Genomic DNA, 25,603 nt, shown 5'->3' with positions numbered 1-25,603 from the left:
ATACATTAACATTATAATATAATATACATAAATTTAATTGTTATAAATATTAAAGAAAAAAAGTCATGTGGGATCTATCCCCCTTACCCCCCTCCTCACCACCACCATCCGTTTGACCACCACTGCATCGGACTGTTGTATCTACCTACGTTTTCGATGAAAGTTCCAAATGTTAATTATTAGAGGGCTGTACGTACATTTTTCGACAAAACGTTTAAATGTTGTGTAATAATATACGTATTCAAATTCGAAACTTAAGTAGGTACCTACCTATTTGTTTTTTGATTTTTTTATAATATTTTAACAGATTCTAACTTTGGTCTCGAACGTATTGTATTGCATTGGACGCGCAACTCTACTACTGATCAGACACTGTAACGTACTTATAACATACTTATATTGGTCGTAGACTTGCACTTACCGTAGAATCCTGGTATGGCGCCAAGCGGCATGACGAACAGGCACACCAGCAGGTCGGCGATGGCCAGGGACAGGAGAAAGTAGTTGGTGACGTTCTGTAGCTGCCTGTCCAGGCATATGGCGAGACAGACGAGTATGTTGCCCACGCCACCGGAAGCGATGAACACGACGACGAATAGATACTTCCAGTTGTACCAACGTTGGTGGTCATCCCCGTTATTGTCGGCAGCGGCGGCGACGGTGGCACGCGGCCACTGTTCGCCGCTTATCGAACACGTCACCTGGTTGACGTCGTCGCGATGGTCGTGGCCGCCACCGCCACCGCCGCCGCCGCCGCCGCCACCACCGTCACCATCACAACGTACAACGGTGACGGCGTTGCCGCGGGCCGTTTCGGGCAGGCCGACGGACACGGCCGGCTGTCCGTCGAAGTGGGCCGACAGCCTGGCGGGTAGGTACAGCCTGACGTCGGCGTCGGTGGCCCCGGACAGCGCGTCGGTACACGCTAGGGCTCCCGCCGCCCGCCGACAGTCCAGCGTCCACGTGCCGCCGCAGTCCAGCCTGTCGACCCGGGCCTCGGTCACCAGCAACTTGTTCCCGTTCGTCGTCGCGGTCATCACCATCTCGGTGCCGGCCACCGCTACGGCGGCGGCGGTGGCCGCGGTGGTGGCGGTGGCGGCCGCGGCTGCAGCGGCGGCGGTGGTGGCCGCGGTCGTCGCCGAACCGTTGTTGTAATAGTTGCCGTTGTCCTGGTACACGGAGTACACCAGTCGGCAGATGACCTGCGCCAACCACACCTTTCCAGCTCCGTCATCGTGACCGCTGCCCATTACATTTTCTTCTGTTCAACGCACGAGACTCGAGCTGAAAAAAATATATAAAATTATGTTTTACGTGATGACTGTTTTTTTCCCCTCTTTTCACGGGCACGTATATCTGTTTTTAAGTACTTTTAGTATTACTACGGCATGACGTGCGGCCGAGCTATATAAAAATGCATGCACGTCGTTGGTAAATTCAGATAGTTTAGAAATCGTACGATTGCAGTTGGTCATGAAAACGAGAACAAATCAACGCCTACTGTGTGTGTGTGTGTGTGTGTGTGTGTGGACTGTGAGGTATTCATAAACAGTAATCATCGTTGTAATCAAAGGATTATTATTTATTAATATAATATAATATTATAGTTTCTGGTGGATAATATATATATAGTATTATTGTTATCTACAAATTGCATTCAACAGCACACATTAATCTTCAGAATTCACTGAACATACTCATAATATATAATGATATTATGTACCATCGTGTCCGCATACGATTGTTCTGGATTAGATTTAATTTTAAATTGTTTACATCATGCACGTATTATAACATCATTTTTTTTTTCATTATTTAACCTATTCATTGTAATCAAATTATGAACGTGTATTATTTTTGTGTTAATACTAAAATCTAATTTTCTAAAAATCAAAGTATAATATAAATACAATGTGATGAGGATTATTAACTTCAATAATAGCTAATCGTCAATAAATTGTCCCTTATTATTTATCCCTTATTCTGCAAAAGACCCCTTGTAATCCGTCGTTAAGTAGATTTATCAAACGAATAGGTATTCTACCGATCATTTCAATCACTAACTTCTTTGGTCAAGTTATGCCTGCAACGGTATTAATACTTATTTGATTCTGTGTACCTATAATACCTTGGTACATATAACTATTTATATTAGAATACTCATGCTAAGGACTAAGGTAATATCCTATTAATTCTCTCGTCGCAATGTCGTATTACTTACTCTCCGGCGTTCCTAACCAAACCTTTACGACACGTGGAGAATTATTACACATCCGACCGAAGTATTATCAGAACCCTTCAAATACCGTTATCTGCCAGACGAGTCCCGATGACAGTCCCATGAAAGGGAATAATATTATTGTCATCGGTCACACGTGCCTAACTGATTGACAGTGACAATATTTTGATGGTAACACGGAATTTTATAATTTTAATAAATATACAAAACTTCAGCGTTAAAATATAGAATAATTGTAATATGAATTGGAAACGTTCAATTTATCAAATATAGTGTAATTGAAGATTAATCACAAACAGTTTTGATAGAATTAAAATATATTTTCCTCTTTTATAGAAAAAAAGCATAGACAACTTCTGACTAATGGTTTTTTTTTTCGTTTTTAGCCATGTTGTATTTAGTGTTAACAATTTATTTTGTTTTTATTGATTTAAAAAATAATAAAATTCCACTTTTAAAACAATTTATTATAACTATAAAGATACAAATTATTGTTAATGAGATGCGTATATGACATTCAAAAAGTAGAGACTAAACAATATTTTTTAAATGATAAAAGATTGACTACATTATAATTTATATGATAGGTACTATTATAAATTATTATCCAATACTCACTTAATATCATCGGTTTCGATGATATTTGTTTTATAAACACATTGAAATACGATAGAAATAATTGGCAAGCACAATAATTGTTACTAACATAGTTATATATTTTTAAAGCATGTTTTTGAAATATTTGTAAATAAATAGTCTATATTATGAACGTTTACAGATAACTGATAAATATTTAAATATTAGGTAAATATGTGTGATATAAAGTTAACTTTACTATTATAATTTTATATTAACCACATAAAAGTACACATGAAGTGAATTAATAAAACAATATAAGAAAAGGAATCAAAAGAAAAAAGGTAGCAAGTTGGTATCGCTCTACTGTACATTAAATGTCGAGTGGGACACTATTATGAGTGTTAAATTTGAATTCAAAGATGTAGCATTGTCTACTAAAAATGATTTTCAACGGAAATGGTCTGTCAGCCATATTTTATGATATGTTTTTTTGTTATGTATCTAGGTATTTAAGTTATTTATTCTACTTTTAGTATTACAATAGGTCGATTTTCAGAATTTTTTCTGAAAATATTGTATTTACTTGTACGAGTACTATACAATTAATATTTAATTATTATAATAATACATATTTATACCGTATTATATTAACTTATACTACTCAAAATGTAATTATATTTTCTGTAAATACTATAAAACAGTAAAAATAGATCCATATTATAAAACAAAATATCATTGTATACAGTAAAATTCGTAACAAAACCATATAATATTTAAAAGTTTTAAGTTTAAACGAAAACATTTTTTAAACTATAAAAAATAATTAACATTGTTATTTATTGTTTAAATAATTAATTTCGTTTGAAATTAAAATGTGTATAAAAAATAAAATTGTCTTCATATATTTATTGGATTTGATGTTTTCATTGTGTTCTCTTTATGATGAGTCTTGTATTAAATTTTCAAAACTTAAAAAAGGAAAGTTTTTATGCGTTTTTAACTAAAAAAAAAATTACAATTTGTTATGGTTTTTGACAAATTTCGTCAAGATCCTTACTTCAAATGCATATAAAAAAAAATATTAGATGTAGATATAAGAACAACTTATGTGTGATCTTGAATTGATATTTCAAGAAATTTGATCCAGTGAATAATTTTTGATAGAAAAAATTAATCAAAAAATGCCTATAAATAGTTCAAAAATATTCAAAATATTTTTTTTTTACCGCTCTAAATTACTAACTATATCTAATTTTTTATCAGATACCACCTTCGTTTTTTGAAAATTATTTTATCGACAAAGTATTTATCGTGTACACAAATAAAAAAAAAACACACACATCATTATCAAATCAATACATTTATCGCTCCACTCAGTATCTAAAACTTAAAATGTGTGTTATCAAGACGTATTTCTAGATACCTCCAACACTGCGTCATCTATTCGTCGTGTGTAAATGATCTCATGTGGCGAGAAGCAAGAATTGTGGTGAAATGATAAATGTACCTGTGAACTACGGTCTATGGCGCGTAGGAGAATAAAAGAGGTTATTGAAAAGTTTCTCAACATGAGAACTGTTCATATCTCAAAACAATAGTAAAATGTCTCAGTGTGTATGATATATTAACACATAATATGTAGGCCAATTTTGATAAATTGTTAATTTAAGATGAACCGTTTCTCAAAACTTAAAATTACCTTAAATTAGTTTTATAAATTATACATATACTCGAGAGAGATTAATTGAGATACATAAGTACATCATCAAAAAATTGCATTATAAAAAAATACACTTAATAATATATATTATAATATTATATTAAACTAACCCTATTATATTATATTCTTAAAAAAATGAACTATAATTATTGTTCTTTAATTTATAACCCATTGAATAATATATAGCTAAATACATTTAAATAATATATTTTAATTATATTTCTAAAGGAGCATTTTTTATTTTTGCATTTCTTAAAAACTATTGTTTAACAATACAAAAGCAAAAATAGTATATTTTTTTTTATTATTAATAATTTAAGTAAGACAATTATTTTATGTTCAGAATTCTATAAGAAACTGTGTTTAATATGAAAGCATGAAGGCATAAATTAGTGTATTATTTTATATTTATTTATTAATACCTATTACCTAAATGATAAATGAAAACAATATTAATGCTTTGATTAATCATTTTAATCTATACATTTTTAATAGTTTTTTAACATAATGTTAAAATCAGTTCACATTTTTTATCATGGATGAATAATTCTAGTTATGAACATTTCACGTGAACATTTATTATTATTATTATTATTATTATAAAATATAAGAAATGATCAATGATCTACTCGTCTCTTTCTCTAAAGATATAAATCTCGATAAAAAAAAATACTTATCAACTGATCTATTTTGTAAGGAACTGAGTTATTTTTTCATATAGTTATAGTTTGTGATTAATAGTTTTTAAAAAAAAAAAACAATCAATTCATATTTTATTAGCTATATGAATTGATAATTTTTTTTCAATGCTTATTGTACTTTCCACAGTTACACTTATTATTTTTATGATTTACGCGTATTATTATAGTTATAAAACTTTTAATAAAAACCTTATAAAATAAGGTTATAGAAATCCTCATTTTTTTTTTAAACAAATTTTACCTTTGAATACTCAAAAATTACGCCGTGAATTAGTGTAAATAAAATATATATTACGACAAGTTATAACAAAAGGTACCTTTCAGAACTATATCATATAAATTATTTTTTCACAATACACTCAACTTGACATTTATAATTATTTTATGCTTGTATTGCATATCATTATCATATTATCGATGTGATATTAATAGAATTTAATTACAGATTTAAAACATGTAAATTCTAGGTACTTTTATAAATGTATTTGACTATGATAACACAGTAAAATTAAAACATGAAATATACATGTATACATAATAAATGTATACCAGAAAAAATTAATTGAATGTAATTTACATTTACATTTAAAATAAAGCTAAGTGCGAAAGAATGAAGAAAATTACGTAGAAAAGTGAATTTTTAATGATTTTTTTTCTAACAACAAAATATAAAAAAGGCACACAACTTATGTTTGCACCAATATATCGCCGTTTAAAACAAGTTTTATAGCACATTTGGTAATAGTGTAAAAATGATGGATAATAAAAAACAAAAATATAATGATTCAAACATATAGATACGTTGATAACATTTTACTTAAACATATTTTTAGTATTATAGTACAAATGACACAATATAAAAAATAAAGTTTACTGAAATATTTAAAAAAAATACGTATTTTCAATTCATTATTTTATAATACCAACCAAATAATAGTATTTAAAAAAGTATTTAATGCATTATGTTTACATTATTACAACAGGATATGTAAATGTAATACAATACATCAGAAATTGGATAATAGTTAGCTAACACGTGTAAATAAAATATGTAAACGTTTATTTCTTATTGTAATTAATTTAATTTTATCATTATCATATTATTATTATGACAATAAAATGTAAAACAAATTTAAAGCATTTAACCTTTAATATACTCAATTTATACTGTACAGTTTACACTACTGTATACGATATGTCTAATAATTAATTTGTTTAAAACAAAATATATATATATTACAATTTAAACCTTAACAAATAAAAATGATAGTGATTAAAATTATCAATTACAAACTATTATTTGTAGAATGGTTAAAAAAACAATTCATTTTATTAATTACATAATAGTGTTAAATCAGAAATATGAGAAATTCAGCATTGAACACCTAATTAATTATAATCATACGTGAATTTAAACATCTAATCCACCATTATTACTTAACTAAAAATATTTAATTATAAAATATCAATATTAACTATGATTAATTGACACTGGTATGTTAGTACATTAATAAAATTGTATCCATTCGTTTAATTTTAATAATAAATAAAGTGACTTCACGAAATATATACTCATTGGCCATTGCATCTGTATATTATAGTGAAAATAATATTGTATTATGACGGTTATTAGATAACAATAAAAAAAAAAAAGAAAAAACATTCAGTCATAATCACGTACCATTCTGATAGATAGGTTTGCCGTTTTAATTTGCTTTTAAAAATAATGGTCAATATTATAGTTTAAATTATGTAATATTTTATATTATTAACAAACAGTGTAACAGTAAAAAAGGAATTTAATTTTATAATATACACTATTGCATTAACTGAATTGCCTTTTATTCGCTATTCGGATTTTATCTCTTAATTAGATACTGATTTATACACGGAGGACTGATGTCCCTATATTCAAGTTGGCCCTTTTTTAGGGGTGATACCTGTAATACTTATATATTTCACACCACAATAAAACCAAGTGTTTTTCATATTAAGCATGAAACAATACTAAGTATTTTTAAATCTTAAATATGGCACCTGTTATACGAGTACAATAGCGTTACATTTTTTTCCTCACATTTTCTATCGAAACCATAACCCAATTTTCCAGATCAATTACTACAGCTTCAATTCGTTCCATTCTCGACTGCTAGTCATTGAATCATTAATGTTATCTAAAAAATCTACTAATTAATAAATTAAAAGTTGTCCAACGGAGCGTATAAAAGGAACCACATACAATCAGTGAAATTTGTATTATATCACAAAACTGTGTTGTATCGGGGAAAATGGATTAAACACTTGTGCAAACATAACCACAAATAGACAATATACCTATATTATGCCATACATGCATTTAATAATATGAATATTTTATGAACGTTTTACATATGTAATATACTGTTTTTTAATTGTTACTGGAAAAATAAGTATCCTTTACAAGTATTTAACAATACAATTTTTAAATGATTAAAAACTATTCATAGATGCATTTCATTCCTTATAATATTCTAAGTAAATCTAGTGATTATTATGATTGAAAATGTAAATAAAAAGAAAATTTTTAGTAACACATTTAATTCAAAAGTATACAATATTGTTTTTAAATTATCCCAATACTAACGATATACATTCGTAAATCGTAATAATATACAATTCTATATTCAGGTTATGAATAAATTAAAGATAAAGACTTTACTACTAAAAATAATAAACTCTAGTATTTAATATAAATTAATAAATATAAATTGATACTTTTTTCAGAACACGTACCTACACACAAGGTAAGACTATCAATAAAAATATATATATATATATATATATATTATTATGCAGTTAAAAATACAATAAATATAAGGAACTAATTCTAAAAGACAATTTTTAAGATGAAAAAAAAGTGAGCAAGTGGGTACCACTCTATACATTAGGTGTTGAATTAATCACTTTTATGGATATGATAAATTTGAATTCAATAATATATTATCATTGTATACAAAAAACAGTTCTGAGCGAAGGCCCCTCAGTCTGCACCATCACTAAGTATATTTTATAAAATTATATTTTTTGATATTTTGATATTGGTACTATAGAAATTCATTTTTCTAGTAGTATTGTAGTAGATTGATTTAATTTTTAGTGAAAACATACTGAATTTATTAAATTATTATAATAGCATATATTCATAACTTATAGTTTAAACCTTACTATATTATTGATTTTTGAATACTTCCCCGTAAAACAATGTGAATAAATTTATGGAATAAATATATCACACGACAAAATAAGTCTACATATTTTTAAAATATCATTACATAATATAGTGAAATTTATAATGTACGTAAAAATTTTAAGTCTTTTACTAACAATGTTATTGAATTTTAACAAAATAATGAACATCGTTATTATTCATCGATTAAATATGCATTTTTGTCAAAATTTGAACTTCAAATTTTTATAAATTATAATTATGTTTTAATATTTTTAGAGTTTTTAGTTCCAGTATGAACAATTTATGGATAAAATTATATAACATTTTCAAACCTTTGGTATAAAAGTTGAAGATTTTATAAATTGTTAATTGCAATAACATTATTGTGAATTAACGAATTTTGTCAACAATTATTATTGAACTTTAACTTCTAATAAAAAAAAAATGTACGTATTATGTAGGTATCTTTGATATTTTTAAATAGATATAAAAACATCTTGTAAGGAATCTTGAATTCAATTGTCAAGCTTTTTTTACTAAGTAAAAATTGTTTATCGACAATAATTAAAAAAATAATAATAATAATAAATTTAACAATTTATCATGCCCGTAAATAATTCAAAGTATTTAGACAATTTAGTCATGTATTGCAAATAATCATGTTAACATTTTATGACAACTTCAAGTATTTACAGTTATTATTGTTCAGTTCTTTGAAAATCATCGTATGAGTACCAAAGTATTTTATTATTAATATCGGATGCTTAAGGTTATGTTATACGATACTGAGAATGGCTTCATGTCACTGAGAGAATTTTTCGTTTTGCGAATGTGAGATCTTTCAGGGCACTTACCAATTACCATGGATATTACAGAATGGATAGGTTAATCTATATAATAAATACCCATAAGTGAGAGAGCTAACGTTCTCAAAGTTTTGGTAATATCCCCGTCAATGAAATTGTTACCAGTAGTAACCATTAAGTAACCATTCCGACTTATCACTAACATACAATGACTTTTTCATAGTATAAAAAATATATTACTCCGTAGCTTATCATTTGGGAACGGTCAGGATGGCCTAGGGATTTTTCGTCCCACTAAACCCTTATTCCAGGTATAAAGATTCTCGTGTTGTATTTATTATTATAATAAGTTTCAAATTCAAGGGATACAGCTGATGGATACCATAAATACTCTTAAAAACGTGGTGTATTTATAAAATATAAAATTGGTTTTCAACTCCAATTAGTGATATGACATCATTATTAAAGTTTGTACGTAGCAACCTGAACCCTTGCATAATGTTTACTAATGAAAAAAAAACGTACTATTGGTAAACATCATTAAAGGTACTAAGTTGGTTCTAGATACAGTGTTCAGTGTACTACCAATAATTGTACATCTATAGTTATATTATAACAGCGATTGTCAATGTTTGATAGGAAAAAGTATTTTATTGAGAAGGACGTAACACCCACATATGTTTACTCTATCTTCCACAAGTATTCCAACTTGGTATAATAACTTTTAATAATAGAGTGAATCGACCTATTAACTGACCTAATAAACTGAAATTTAAGAACATTATTTATAATTTAACATAGGTTTTCCAATACTTTAATTGTTAATCGAGTTGTGGGTATGTAAAAATGAATAATAATTAACTTATAATATCGCAGAAAACTCATGTGAAAACACAAATGATATTCTTACATTTAACTTTCACGATATGTCAATTCAACCTATTATTAAGGTTACTGAACAAAATTGGAACTGACAAACACTAATTTGAAATGTTCTTCGTTAGTAAGATAGAAATACAGTGAGAGCTAACGTGAGTATGACGTCTTCTTAAATCACCTAACCAATAAATAGCTAACCAACAAGCATATCAAATATGATGTGTTATACATTATAATAAATAACACAATAGTTACAGTAAATAAACGAATATATAAATAATAAGGTTAAACTTTAAACATACGAACTGAAGAGAAATGCATGTAACATAATTCATGAATTTCATAAAAATTATAGCATATGATTTATAATTAGTAATTATTCCAACTACCTATGATACAAACTATTATTAAAATCATCAAATAAATAAATATATTTCATATTTTCTGAGACAAATCAATCTTCAAACCAAGCCAGACGTCAGTTATTATAAGTATCTATTTTATTTGTTTAAGACTACCAATTCAAACATTTCACTAAACCAAAACTCATCTAGAATAGTTTTCTGAGCATTGTACTATTTTTCATTTCTCTTAAACGCCTTAATACTTGATAAAAAAAAAATCTGTAAAATAACATTAACAATGACTATAAAATATGAATTATTTAAAAAAAATATTGATTATGCTCGTTATAATAGTAAAAAATGAATAAAATCAATTAAAATTATAATAAATGAAAAACGAAATATTATTGTTATGATATTAATTGATGATGAAACGATGAATGTAAGTACCGATTAATAAAATATGTTCTTTGATCTTTTTTTTGTATAATTATATACATCTTATCTGCTTGTATCTTCACCTATTTTAAAATGATTTTGTTTACTAAAACTTTAGTTTTTGATTGGTTATCAACACCCACAAAGATAACTTACTATTGCAATTTCTTTTTTTCATAAATACAATTTTATATTTCTTTTGTCAGGGAAATAATATAATTTTGAAGTTTGTTTTTTATTTTTATATTAAAAATAATATATATATATATTATATAATATAAATATAAATATCAAATATTGTGCAGTTTGTTAAGCATTCCATTGTAATTATTGTGATTGAATAAAATTAAAATTGTATTTTAAGGTTAATACATTGATTATACGAATAATATATTAAACAAATTTAAAAGCTGTCACGACTAAACGATACAATTTTTTTTTATTAGTAAAGTTTGTTTGGTAATTTTTAAGACAGTTGTTGTGGATGTTATTTTTATTCCATTAAAATTGTTTTAAATTCTTGTTTCAGAAGATGCATTATGAATTCAAAACTTTTTCTTGTATAAAAATAAAAATTATAGAGGAAAAATTATTAAAATCAACATTTAATAACAATTATGTTATTAAATTATTAGATCTGCATTAGACTATCTCAGTTAGGTATTTGTTGGTATAAATGTAATTTTTAAAAGAAATGCATTTTATAGAACATACAGCAAAATCTAATTTGAATTATTTTTACATCGTTGGCAAGTCTTCGAGGTTATCATTTACCTTTAGGGCTTTAATGGTAATCTTCATTCGATAACGTTGGAAATTTACAAATTTGGTTTTATGCTAATATTTATTATGTATAACAAAAAAAAATCCTAAGTTACACATATATCTTGTAATACATTATTTCCCAAGAGATTTTTTGTTACATAAGATTATATTTAAATTCTAATAATGAAATAAAACTTCTTCGTTTAATACCATCATTAAAAAGTTTCATTTAAAAACGAACCTGTTTGGTATTAATAGTCCAATAACTTAGTAATATTATTTTTTTAAATGCGCAAACAATTTAAATTGTTTTTGTTAACTAGAGTTGTTTAAAAAAAAATATTTTTTTAGTAAAATAAAACAAAATAAATACAATATCAAGTTGAAAATCAAGTTGAAACAATATTCGTTTTCTATAAATTAAATAATTATTAATACTTATTAGTTATTTTTAATATAACCAATGTAGCATAAAAATAATAATAATAATAATAATTAATAATATCAAAAAAATCAACATGATCTTATGCAGAATAAGTGAGATCTAAATAAATGGTTGGCAGATAATAAAAAATGTGCGTCTGTTTAAAAATCATTTACTGATTATTACTATGATAAGAAAAATTGAACGAAAGTTTTGAACAACAGATCACAATAAATACATTACTTCCACCATCAAAAAAATATAGTTTATCAACACAATGCAGTGACTTTATTAACTTTTAAGAGACTCTAAGAAACACAGTCTTGCATCATAAAATCATATGGCGGAAGTTCGACTTCGAAGTGTAGGCGATAAAAGTTAACAATTTCCTATTGGTTCTAATAAGGATTCAAAGTTGTGGAAGGATGTCATTGTTAATTCATGGATTTAATGAATAATATTCAAAGACAGTATTTAAAACCTACACGTATATTAATGCGTACCTACGTTTTATTTGATTGAAAAACTTGTAAGAAATCACATTAAATACATTTAATTTACTGTTAAAATATTAACGATGCATAATGTCAAATTTCGTTGCCAGTCGATAATTTTTATCTGAAATGACTCAAATACATGGTTTTTTAGACTACAGTGGTTTTAAGTAAGCTAAATACAAGTAAATTATATGATTTTAAGAGAAAAACAATTATATTAGGTATAACATCTGTCTATAGTTTTGGTTGATTCTTGTCAATTTTTTAATTTAATTCTATAGTTGTGAGCCTATAATCACCTGAACGAATCTCATCAAGTACACATCACATATAATATCACATAAATATTTTTCAATATACCGTTGAGCTTGTGAAAGCTAAATTAATTAGCAAAATTTTAATATTGTGAAGATTGAAATTAGTCGACTTGTTATTTAGTACAATTATTATGTCATTATCTAATATTATGCTAAATGTTTTTAATTATATCTAGTTAAATTTTAGAACGAAGTTTTGCTGTCATAATTACTATGCTATATATTAGACAGTTGGTTTGATATCAGACAATGCATTGAAAATTGTCTTGTGTATTATTCTGGTTAATCTGTTTTTACAACTCAGCGTTATTAATTTAGGTCCAACTAAATCGATTATTTTGAGTATAATTATTATAACGTTGATATTGAAAGTTACACATTCATCTCTAGAATTAATTGTTGTAGTATAATGTGATCCCTATTTATCAAATTCTCTTGTAGGTAATCTATATTTATATAGTTTATATTTTAACAACTTAATGTTAATTGACAATCATTTTACCATCATAAAACTGTTGCACTTCTTAAAAAAAAATTAATTTCATTTAAATTATTACCTAACCTACAGAGATGTACAGTAAAAAGATATTTTCACTTGTGTTTTAAAGTTAAGAATAAATAATCAAATTTATTACTAACTAATTATTTATAACAGTTATATACCATTAATCAAATTTTTCACATTTGTGTAAATCTGCAGACAATTTGAATGAAGATAGTAATATTAATGAATAATTAATATTTTAAAACATTTTTAGATAACACAATATGTAGATCGTAAATATTTCTAATCTAAATTATTTAATACTAATTACGTAATACATATAATTATAATAGAGTAAGATATAGTGGTTTTAAATGTTTTTGATTTCATACTCAGGTAATTTATATGTAAAAATCAAACAGATTTTATTATCATGGTTAAACGTGCGAGTTTCTCAATTAACCAAAACAATAAACTCAAATTTAAAACTCTAAAAACACATTTTCACCTCTAAAAATATAAAAAATGTAATAAATTACCAATTTTATTATTGCTTATATTCTTCGTTTCTATCAAAATTTAAAATAGATAGAAAACAATTCAGTAGTTATGAACAATGAGGGTAATCATAGCTTTTAATCTTGAACATAATATCACATTTAGGTACTCTATCCCAAACACTAGAAAAATGACCAAATAATTTTTAATACGACAAAAGATTTAAAAAAATATTATTCATTTTTTTATTATTATTATTACCTATCTCAAACACTAGAAAAACAACCAAATAATTTTTAATACGATAAAAGATTTAAAATAATATTATTCATTTTATTATTATTATTATTTAATTTAAATCAATTTTAATATGTATAACGAATACATCTACTACTTAACAATGTTTTAATATATGCAAAAAAAAAACGAGTTTTTTTGGGTATTATATCTTTAACTTTTTGCTTAAATCCGTCGTCTTAAAAGTAAGCATACGACACGTTAATATTGTCACCCGATTACGTGCCAATAGTGAAAGCCGTTAAATTATGTAACATCTTTTTTTCTCCACAGTTGACTTATTCAGACTTTTTTTTAGTTATTGTCTGCCAAATAGTTCACAGGACTTGTGAAAAAATGTGAAAACATTAAGCCGTCTAAACCGGCAGATTATTTTGATTTATTATTTCCTCGCACCGCCCGTATACTACCCCATCACATTCCTGGTTAAGCGTCATAGTGGTCTCATACACAATATTTTTCTTTGTCGACTACTTTTGGCCCTTGTATTGACATGTTATCTAGAAAATCTCTTTACCCTTTCTATCATCTTTTATTCTGTCATTTTGATATTGCCCTTACAGAATAGTAGTTTTCATTTTGATTACTAACTGACGTGCTTATCATATAAATTGGGTGACATACACTTTTTCATACGTACAGGTTCCTATGACAGGTAAAGTAGTTTCGGTATCATGTTTAACATTTACAGGGCAAACGCATATCAATTATTACTTAAAATATAAATGTATAAATGCATATATTTATTATCTGCCAGAAATAGATTGATGTATCGATTATTTTTATCTATTCGATAAAAAGTGTAACAGCACTTCTCGTCAAATATAAAAATTATATTATTGATTGAACATCGCATTTAAAAAAACATTATTAAAGTACAAATATCTCATAATTTGACAGTACTTCTTTAAGAACCTTCTTTGAGAGTCCTATATATAGGTTTAAGTATGCATAAGATAATTAAGTAGTTAAAATTAATCTTATTTATTGATTCCTTAAGTTTCTACCCACACAATTTAAAAACAAAACCAATAACTTTTTAGGCATACTGGTTTTTACACAAAAAAAAAAGTATAAAAAACAATAGCAATTAAATATTTACATTGAATAGTATCTTTTAATTAAAATATTTAAGTTTTTAAAGTTTAAAAGTTTAAAAAAATGAACTTTTTTAATTTAAATAATGAAAATAATGCTTTTTATGACTAACAAAAAAAAAAAATGTTCTAATTGCAACTACAAATTAATAATGACAATTATAATACGCCTAAAATAAAAATGATCTTATCAAATATATATATATATAAAATTATAACTCAATTGTCTCGATTTATTTTTTAAATCCTTTAAATTGAATTTAAAATTATGTACCAAGAACCGCTAATTTTTTTCTTGTAAAACAAAAAAAATTAAAACGAACTGAATTATTTAGTACACATACCACATTAACAATATTCCTTTTAAGTATATAATTAAAACTACCATACTCCATAAAACTTAATATAGAATGAAAGGAAGTGGCTAACAATAATTTAATTTGTTAATCAAAAAAATGTAAATAATAATATGGTAATCGATTTTTCTTTTGCCCTGAATTATATTTATCACATAATTTATTTTACAATTCGCCAAAAATTGCTATTACACTACAATCTAACATAACCAACATACAATCTACAATACTACCATATATTTAGCATAATTTATATTCCAGAATTTATACAAAATGAATCTATAGTCTGACTTAATATGAACGATTTAGTTTCTATTAAGTGATAAAAATTGAAAAGAATAACGCACGCCAAATGTTACGATACTCTCGAGTTTTGAATATTGTTTATTTATGATTTACAAAATAACCGAAAAAATTCAAAAATAATAAACAATTACATAGGGAGAATCGTCGATTGTAAAACCCTAATAGAATAAAAACACTAAATTAAATTCACGATAGACATATATTATTCAATATGCTAAAATATATTTCTTAAAGAAAATTATAGTTGTTCAGAATTCGATGACAGTGTTAAAAATAAAACGAAATTCATTGGCCAATGTGAATAAATAAATCGTATTCGAAAATTCAAGAAACAATATTGAAAATAATTATTTTAAATCAAATAATGTAAGCAATTCATATAAAATAAAATGATTGTATTATCAAAACTATATTAACAACGCTAACCAAGCTGTCTTTAAATTATTATCGTTCAGCTGGAAATAAAACAACCGAAGAATAGCTCAAATAATTACGAACTCAAATATTGAAATATCACCGCAGTTATTTATTTTATATTAAATTGAGTAGGTTTATGACGCAATAACATATGCTGATAATAAAGAATTTGAGAGTACCTTTTTAAGGAGTTCAATATGGACAAAAATATTTCAAATGTGTACATGCGGGATGTTAAGTACAATCGAAGTAATTTAAAATTAGTGTGTATGTCCCGCATATCACGACAGTTTTCGCACATCCCAAGCAGCGGTGTGGTAAGCAATATGGGCTCCGTTAGGGTTTAAGATGTACCCCAAGATCTGTAAATCTCAGAAAATATGCTAATGAATTTAGATAAGTTTTCTAAATTAAACTTGACCATCACGGACTATGTATACGTCATATTATATGTTTATTACTTGTTAATTATTATTTATTATATTTTATTATAATGGTCTAAATACTTATATAGGAAAGTGAAGTTCAACGATCTTATATATAATATATATATATTATATATTAACAAGTTAAAATGACATAATACTTTATTTTACTGAAGCCAAATACAAAATATACAATACAAGTCAAAAGTTTTGAAAAAAAAAAGGAGGTATGTATTATTATTTCTATCGTTATCGTCTTAACTCTTAACGAACTGTTAATAGTTTCCTATAATAATAGTATATTATTTAGTACTTATAGTTCTTTAAATAATAAGTAGGTATTTACTGTTAAAATAATTACTTTAGGTGCGTACACAAAATTTATTTCTTTAGGGGAGGTGGGTTGAACCTCCAACCACTCCCCCTGTATACTTCGATTAGGTTTAATATAATGTTGTACCTGGATATTTTGTGCAATACTAAACTTAAAACTGATACAATTAAATTACATTTTAAATATCTATTTTTTATTGATTATATTTGTTACCACTTCCAGATAAAAAATTTTTTTTGAATTATAATTACATTTCATGTTTTATATTATTTTTAATTTTTCCATTATAATACTCGAGCTATTTACATTAGTCCATAATATTGAATTTAATGTTAATTTCCCTGAATATGTCGTTGTATATACTTGTGTTATACCTTCTACTTAATTAAGCAATTTTAATATAATCTACATAGGCATCGCGTACATAAATTAATATTATCCATATCGATCGGGTGACTAAAGAGGTATATATTTTTGGTAAACAAAAATAAATTTTTATTTCCTAGATTATATGAATACTAATATAATTATAATACGTATTGTATGCACATACAATATTGCGAAATGGAATTCTGAGCGCTTTTACAAAAACTAGCTGCAAAACGATATGTTTGCTATAACAAAACAAAAGATTTACACCCTCTTTCCCATTAACATCCCAACCAAAATGACATTCCGTTATTTGACACTTCCGCTGTATAATAGTTGGCATTTCCCCTATAATCTATCCATTTTCAACTAAAAGCTATGGAAATACATTCTCACACAAATATTTTTCTCCTAAAATAGAACAACTATACTATTGTTTGCACTTGAGTATTGGCTTGATCAGCTCTCGTTTATTAAATTTATTTTAATTAAATATTAAATTTAAAAAATTGTATCTGTTTGGTTGAATTCATAATATATTTTACCTTAACTATATTACTTTAACTATTAATAATTTGGTACAAATAATTTGTATATGTTATTATGTTTTTATTATTAAAAAATATAAAACAGACGGTCGGTCATCGCTGTGAATATTTTTATTGTTTGAAATGTAGTATCATTAAAATATGAAACGACAAAATATATTTTTTTTTTATGATACAAACAATAAATTATAAATTTAATCAACAGTGGCCGAAAAGTAAGTTATTATTACTCAATTGAAATTGTAAATGTCAGATCAATATACAATTCGTAATAAACAAAGTAAAATAATTAACCTTTGTGAGATGTTTAGGAAATTATGATAAAACTAATTTTGAAAAGGAAATTCCAAGTTTTATGAAAATGAATAACTGAAATTAAAAACTATATTATAATGTATATAGCTAGTATTCAGTAGAATGCAGATTAATTACTTAAAGAAATATTTTGATGTGGTAGACAAACTCAATTCATATATCTTTGAGACTTAACAGTAATTACTTAAATGTAATTAATATGACTAAACATTTGTCTTTCCAACATGTTACATAGGTATCTTAATTGATAACATTGTATACTTGAATATAAATTGAATTTTAGTTTTTCAAAGATGAAATTAATTTAGTGTGAAATACTTTTTTAATTAACACTGAGCTTTTTCATTCAACTATTAAACTAAATCTTGATATAATTTAAATATGCTTATACATAAGGTTAGGTATCCAGTCTATACATTTTTAGTCTTAATAATAATTTTTAAATAACTCAAAAAACCGTCAAAAGTTAAGTATTAAAAATATAATTCATTATGTATTTCAATCGTGATTTTATTAACTACAATTTTTAAACAGAATCAAGATTGAAACACTAATTTACCCTTATCTAATTACATAAAATAGTAAACCAGAATTATTCAACTATCTATCTACAACATCTATTTAGTCACTTACTTAATTATAATTCATCAAGGTTCATTTTTTAACCATAAAATAAGTGGTTAAAATATTATATAAGCATTCCAGGTAGACAGATAATGTATTATAACATTATTATATACAAACTGTACATGTTATATGATTTATTTTTAATAAAATATTTAAGACGTATTATGCTATAAAATAATAATATCCTACATCATTTAAATAACACGCATTCTTGTGAAAAAAAAACAAAAAGTAATACCATTTAAAATCATAAATAGATATCAAAAATGTACAGTTAAAAATATTAATTATATCTTATAAATAAACAAACAATAAAAGTAAACATATTTTCACTGACTTGTAAACAATAATTTTTAACCCATTAATTGTATTAGAAAATTTTTATTAAACTTAAAAAAATAAGTATAAAAAGTTAACAACTTAAAGGGTTGATAATTATTCGTGAGTAAGGTCAGGGTGGAGGAATCGTCTAACTCCTCTGCTTATTTGAAAATGTTAGCTTAAATGACATAAAGGCATTATAAATGAGTTTTTCCAAAATAATATAACTTAAAATAACAATGTTTTTTTTATTACAATAGATATTAGCAATGCTGCAGATAATATATTATTGTTTAGGTATACTAGGAAGACAATATTTTCGTTGAGACATTAAAAAACAAAATAAGAATATAGTAGAACACCTTTTTCATTGTTATTAAATAATTATAATAAAAAGAATGTTTGAATGACTCAGGAGCCGAGAACAACAAAATTGAAAAATTTGTCGTTTAGTTTAATTATTGTGTTTATTTACACAGATATGTCTACATTAAATGGTTAATAACAAAATAATATATTTTATAGAATTGAAAGGTCTTTGAAAATGTTCATAAACAGTTTATTATTTTCTTTGGACGTAAGTATTTAAATTTAAGATGCCGAATACCTACATAATATATGTAGCATAAACTCGCTCTTCATTTGATCTACATAATATAAGTCCATAAAATATAAACTGTAAAATGCACGTATTTTAATCACGCACTAGTCATTTAACTTTATTGTTGTTACTTTTGGAATAAAAATACTAAAAAAAGTACACAAGTTATACCTATACATGAATGCTTTTGCATATTTGAAATCCAATAAAATGGCTCAATAAACGATCTAATAAAAACTATTAAACGCATTAACATCAAATACATGTATATTATATATATTTATACAAAAATACTAAAATATTTAAAATCTAAAGCCACTTACAATTTGTCCACGTGCTCCAATCGTAAACCTCAACTGCAGTTAACATTAGACCCGCGAAACCATGCCGCGGTCATGTGCGGTGTTTAACATATTTTCAGAACACATGTTGATGGAATATAATAGCAGTGTGGAGAAGGAAAATAATATTATATTGCGTTATTGAAATAACGACGAAGATTGCATGAATGTTTGTAGTTGCCACTAATGTAGACCGGGACCACTGCAACAGCCACAGCTGCAGGACAGTGTCCTGAACGCGTGGATTCCGATTCCAGTAGTGAGTGACGTGATCGTGTGTGTGTGTGTTTGTGTGTGTGTGTGTGTGTGTGTGTGTGTGTGTGTGTGTGTGTGTGTGTGTGTGTGTGTGTGTGTGTGTGTGTGTGTGTTTGTGTGTGTGTGTGTGTGTGTACGTGTGTGTTGTGGAGTGGGGAGGCTGGTCAGGAAAATACGGAAGGCTTATGAATATTCCAGAGGAAAACGACTTAAAAATAAAAAATAGTTTTCTAACCGAAAAAAAAAAACCACGACGTTTGCGTTATTATTGGCGTGAACCCACTGCTGTCGTATAATATGGTGTAGTCGGTTGCGGTCGGCAAAGCGCGCGTTTTACCACTGAAAAACCGTATAACTCGCGTTCCGTGTTGGCGCGTCCAAAAAACACGTCTGGCCGCCGCACCTGCGTAAACGCCCTGCACGCGCTGCGGCGGCGGCCGGTGGCGCAACGCGGCGGTTTCGAGTGTCATTCGTTCGTACGTTCGTTCGTTCGTTCGAGCCGCGTCCCGATATTTAACGTCGCTAACCCGTGAAACCGGAAGAAGACGAGAGAGGAAAAAATATACAAGACGTCGTCGTCGTCGTCGTCATCCTTCAAACTGGGTTTGGCTCGATTACGATGTACAATATAAAACACAAGCAGTGATTAGCCGAGCGTGCTCAACCCCCGTTTGTTTATTATTAATAAGTAATTTAATCAAATTTTTATTTTTGAAATTTTCAAATCAAAGCCCTTTTTTTAAATAAATAGATTTTTTAGTTCTTACATTAACTTTGTTTTATTCATATGAAAACTGCTCTTTTTACTGCAAAACATTGTCTATTTTCTATGTTTACATTTTGATACATCTAAATCGTGATTAGAACGAGAATTGTTACTATATAGTTTACCGAGTTATTTTACTTTATAAACTAATAGGATAATAAGGATAATTATTGTATTTAATTTTATCAGGTTCAAAGGTGCAGCGGCTATGACGATGATTTAAAATTATAATGATTAATAGTATAAATAAATTAGCATTATGTAATTTGTAATGATTAAAGTATAATAAATACTAGACTGAATATTACATATAATTTATATTCTATGTAAAACTATTAGTATAATGATCATTATCCTCGTTGCATAAGTAAAATAATTTTGAAACTACTTGTTTAAATTTTGATTTATATGCATAAAAAAAAATGTCATGTTCATCAATTTACAGTAAGAAAAAGTTTAGTTTTATTATAAAAAACGATGTTTGAGTCATATGAATGGTCTGACAAATCTAAGCAAGTTTCTTAAGTATTATGGTCTTAAGTAGCAACAATTATAATTGTAATAAACACTTTGAGCATGCTTGGTAAATCATCCTGTATATTCTACAACTATTATGTTGCCGTCAATGAAAATTGGCTGTCTTCGTTAACATAATACTATCCTAGACAATAGTAATAAATACGATCTGTTTTGGTTGGAAAATTATATTATAATATCCAAGTTATAGTAAACTTTAACTATTTACTCGCCTCACTTAGTTAGTTATTATATTATACAGTCATTATGTACCTACAAATGATTACCGTCATGCGTATAAAACGTAGATATTTGATGAATTATTGGAATATTCTACTAATATTTGGACCGTTAAGAAATATAATTACAATTACAGAAAACATAATATATTATGGTTGGGTGGTTTTAATAAGAAAAATACGTGTCTTAACTTTTAATAATTATTAGGCCAACTATAAGAATAAATCAAAACTAAATGCACACCTATAGTTTTATAGTATTTTATACTTTTTATTATTTAATATTTTTAATTTTTCGATTATCCCAATTTTTTAAAGGCATATGTTAGTAGATTAATCATTATCTATGATGATGGGAACACCACTATGGGCCATTCACACAGTTCTTCATTATTTAAGGCTATTTTGAAGTAAAAGTTAATCTTTTTATAATGTTCTTGTATTTTGTCATCTATAATTTGTAAACGTATTTATTCTAAAATATGAAAAAATATCCAAAAACTTAATTTTTTAGAAAAATATTTTTGTATAGATGATGACGATTAAGTGATCTGTCCATAACAAACTTTTGGTTTGTTCTCAAGCCGTTTTCATTAAAATACCATTTTGATGTACTAATTCCAGTATCAATGCGATAAAATTGATTTATTTCGCTCCGACAGGTATTAGAATCTAATAATCCCATGACTTAAGAATTAAACATCTTCTTCAATACTATTCCCTCATCCTTGATGTACTTAAACATCTTTACGTTATTTTCAAAATTATTATCTTTCATTAATCTGTTTTCTATTTTACACTACCATAAATTATGAATTTTCAAACTCCTTCAACTTTCTACGGACTTAATCGTCCTATAAACTTCTCTAAAAAAAAAAAAATAAAAAAACCTATAACCTAGTACTAAGGCGTTTATTTGTAACTGGCATACTATCATTTATTTTACTTTTAATTGTATTCAACTTTGAATATTTTATCAAAAACTACCGTAGTGACTATACATAATATTATAATGGCGTCCGACGTTAATTGATAAAATAAAATAACTTTTTTAAGTTAGATCCATTGGTTTTCTCGGAACGTACTCGATACGTATTTATGTTTTAAGAAATGATCATTAAGCAAACACTGGACTATATAAGAACTTTACATTTTTTTTTTTAACATCAACTTAAAGTTCGGTCATAATCAATTGTTATTTCTATAGTCGGTTTTATCATTGTCTAAAATATCATCGCTGACGGTAACAACAACGAGTCAGTGGTGAGTGTATATAATGTATAGTGTGTGTAATATGCTGGTTCACACCATCACGACTAGACGAAGTTTAAACATATCACGTATTTTCTTTTTGGGGAGGGGTGGGTTAGAAAGACGTTTTAAATCCGTCACGTCATGTTTTATAGATGTTCGCGGGCCTGGTCGGAATGTATTGCTGTTTTACAACGATAACGGATTTTTTTTCTTCTAGTTGGTTACGCGCGTAATCGCGTTTACGCGGCGGCGAAAAAGATTGGAAATCGCGTCTCTGTAATAAACAGTCAAATAGGTCGTTTTTCGATGTTCGAAATAAGTTTCCTAGACGCGTTCCGCATACGTGAGGAAAGACTATAGCGGGATCCAAGATAATCCCACCTACTCGGACTTTTTCACCGATCACTCGCTATTAACGATGGTGTGCAAATATGTCGTAGGGATGTGCAATGTTATTCTATTATTCTGATTGAAACATGAATGTGTAACGCGAATTTCGCCGTACAATATAATATGGGTTTATAGGATTCAAATAAAATCATTAATTAAAATATTGTTTTTGTTATTTTGATGTCGATGAAATTCGACTGTGATATTTGTAGAATACGCTTTATACTGATTCTAAAATAGTTAATACAATATTGCGTGCTCTAAGACAGTGGTCTTCAACCTTTTTGGACTCGCGACCCACATTTTAGGCCTATATTTTTTGCGACCCACGTAAGCTTTGTAAAATAGCTAAAATTGCTTAATGCTCTACAGTGGTACTATAAAACATTTATAACTGACTAAATAAAAATTACATTTTAGTAGGTATTTTCATTTATTAATTTTCTAAGTTTAATAATTATAAAATTATTTTTCTTATCGCGACCCAATTTTAAAGCTTACGCGGCCCAAAAATGGGTCGCGACCCACCGGTTGAAGACCACTGCTCTAAGACATAATTTATAAAAATTATATTTATATAAATTATATTCGTGGTTAAATATTTCAATCCATTAATTATTTTGAACGCCAATGACTTAAAAACTTAAAAACCACCCAGTGAATCGAATATAGAAAAAACTAGTTCCGCTCACAACCGTCGTCCGACAACAGCGATGTATTATTGTTTTCATATGTATAACATTATTTTATCAATGTCCCGCGAGGAACTCAACGAAGCGAAACGTTATCGTCTTGATAGGCGTGTTGCCTATATAGTCTCTAATCCCGTCATTCAGTTTCAACTGGCTTCACGTGCTACAGCGATCCTCAGACAGTTATGATGTATAATGACATGATACTGACTTTGGAAGTAGACAGAATCGCAGTTACTCGATAATAAATGTTTGATAATCATCATCAACATTGTCCGCTGAGAGTTTCGTTGAACTAACCCGACGGCAACGCCGCGATAATCCCATAGGTAGCTATATAGCTATACAATATATATACCTGCCCACCACGTACGGTCGAGTTAAAATAGCAATCAAATCGGCTACAGCAAACGTTTTTTTTCTACCTACACTCCGAAAAACATAATTACGGGCTAACAAAATTTGAGCCCGGCGACTGACCCACTTTATGCCACTTATCCAAACACAATTCGTATCTGCGAAGAAGTGCATGCGAGTATTAAGTATAAACTCAATGTTTACACTTTAAAAAAACAGTTGCAATCGAACATGCAGTATGCCTACATACTTTAATTATTTATTTTATAATTTTAATAATTATTCTTTACTCTTATTCTTGAGTGCGTGTGTATTTTTTCGTGTCACGAATCCAATCAATGCTTAACAAAAATGAATTTAATAGTCTTATGAAATATATATCACGTAATAAATTCGATGTAAAAAAATATTTTTAATAATCATATTTTCATAATATTTTACTTTGTACTTGTATCAACAATAATTAATGTAAATTGTATAATATTATTATGTTTATGTTATAAATATAAATAAAATGTTGTCTTTATTTATATTTACAAATTGTAGAACAAAGTTTAATGGTTGAGTCTATAAAGTTTTCAATATATCGGTATTTCAATTTTAACCCATTTAGTTATATACCTTAGAAATTCTATAATATAGAATACTATAGTGGATAGAATTAAAGAAACTTGTGATGGTGTACTTACTAAATAGAAAATTTAGAGTCCGCCTCAACTCAATAACAATACAAAATTCTATTTTGTTATACGCTTTTTATTTTCATAATAACTGCAATACGTGTAATCTGAATCGTATATTTATTTTTGAAATGAATATAATTTTATTCATACACCAATAGTATTGAGAGTATAATGTTTTAATATTTTGCATTTGATGCT

General features: G+C 27.1%; 1 protein-coding gene across 2 annotated transcripts in view; it reads right to left on the bottom strand.

Moving 5' to 3' along the window:
• LOC132921600 (5-hydroxytryptamine receptor 2A) overlaps window positions 1-20,899 on the bottom strand; it is a 93,339-nt gene extending 72,440 nt beyond the window's left edge. The window contains exons 1-2 of one of the 2 annotated variants that reach the window (XM_060984707.1): window positions 20,236-20,899; window positions 422-1,284 (exon numbers count right to left, since the gene is read on the bottom strand). In XM_060984707.1, coding sequence (XP_060840690.1) covers window positions 422-1,250 — 829 coding nt within the window. In that variant the 5' untranslated portion in view covers window positions 1,251-1,284; window positions 20,236-20,899. The remainder of the gene's footprint in view (window positions 1-421; window positions 1,285-20,235) is intronic. The other variant, XM_060984706.1, reaches the window with a different exon arrangement.
• Window positions 20,900-25,603: the final 4,704 nt, after the last annotated feature.

The sequence above is a fragment of the Rhopalosiphum padi genome, chromosome 2 (genome assembly GCF_020882245.1).
Source record: "Rhopalosiphum padi isolate XX-2018 chromosome 2, ASM2088224v1, whole genome shotgun sequence".
NCBI classification, from domain to species: Eukaryota; Metazoa; Arthropoda; class Insecta; order Hemiptera; family Aphididae; genus Rhopalosiphum; species Rhopalosiphum padi.
This window is presented reverse-complemented; position numbering and strand designations above follow the sequence as displayed.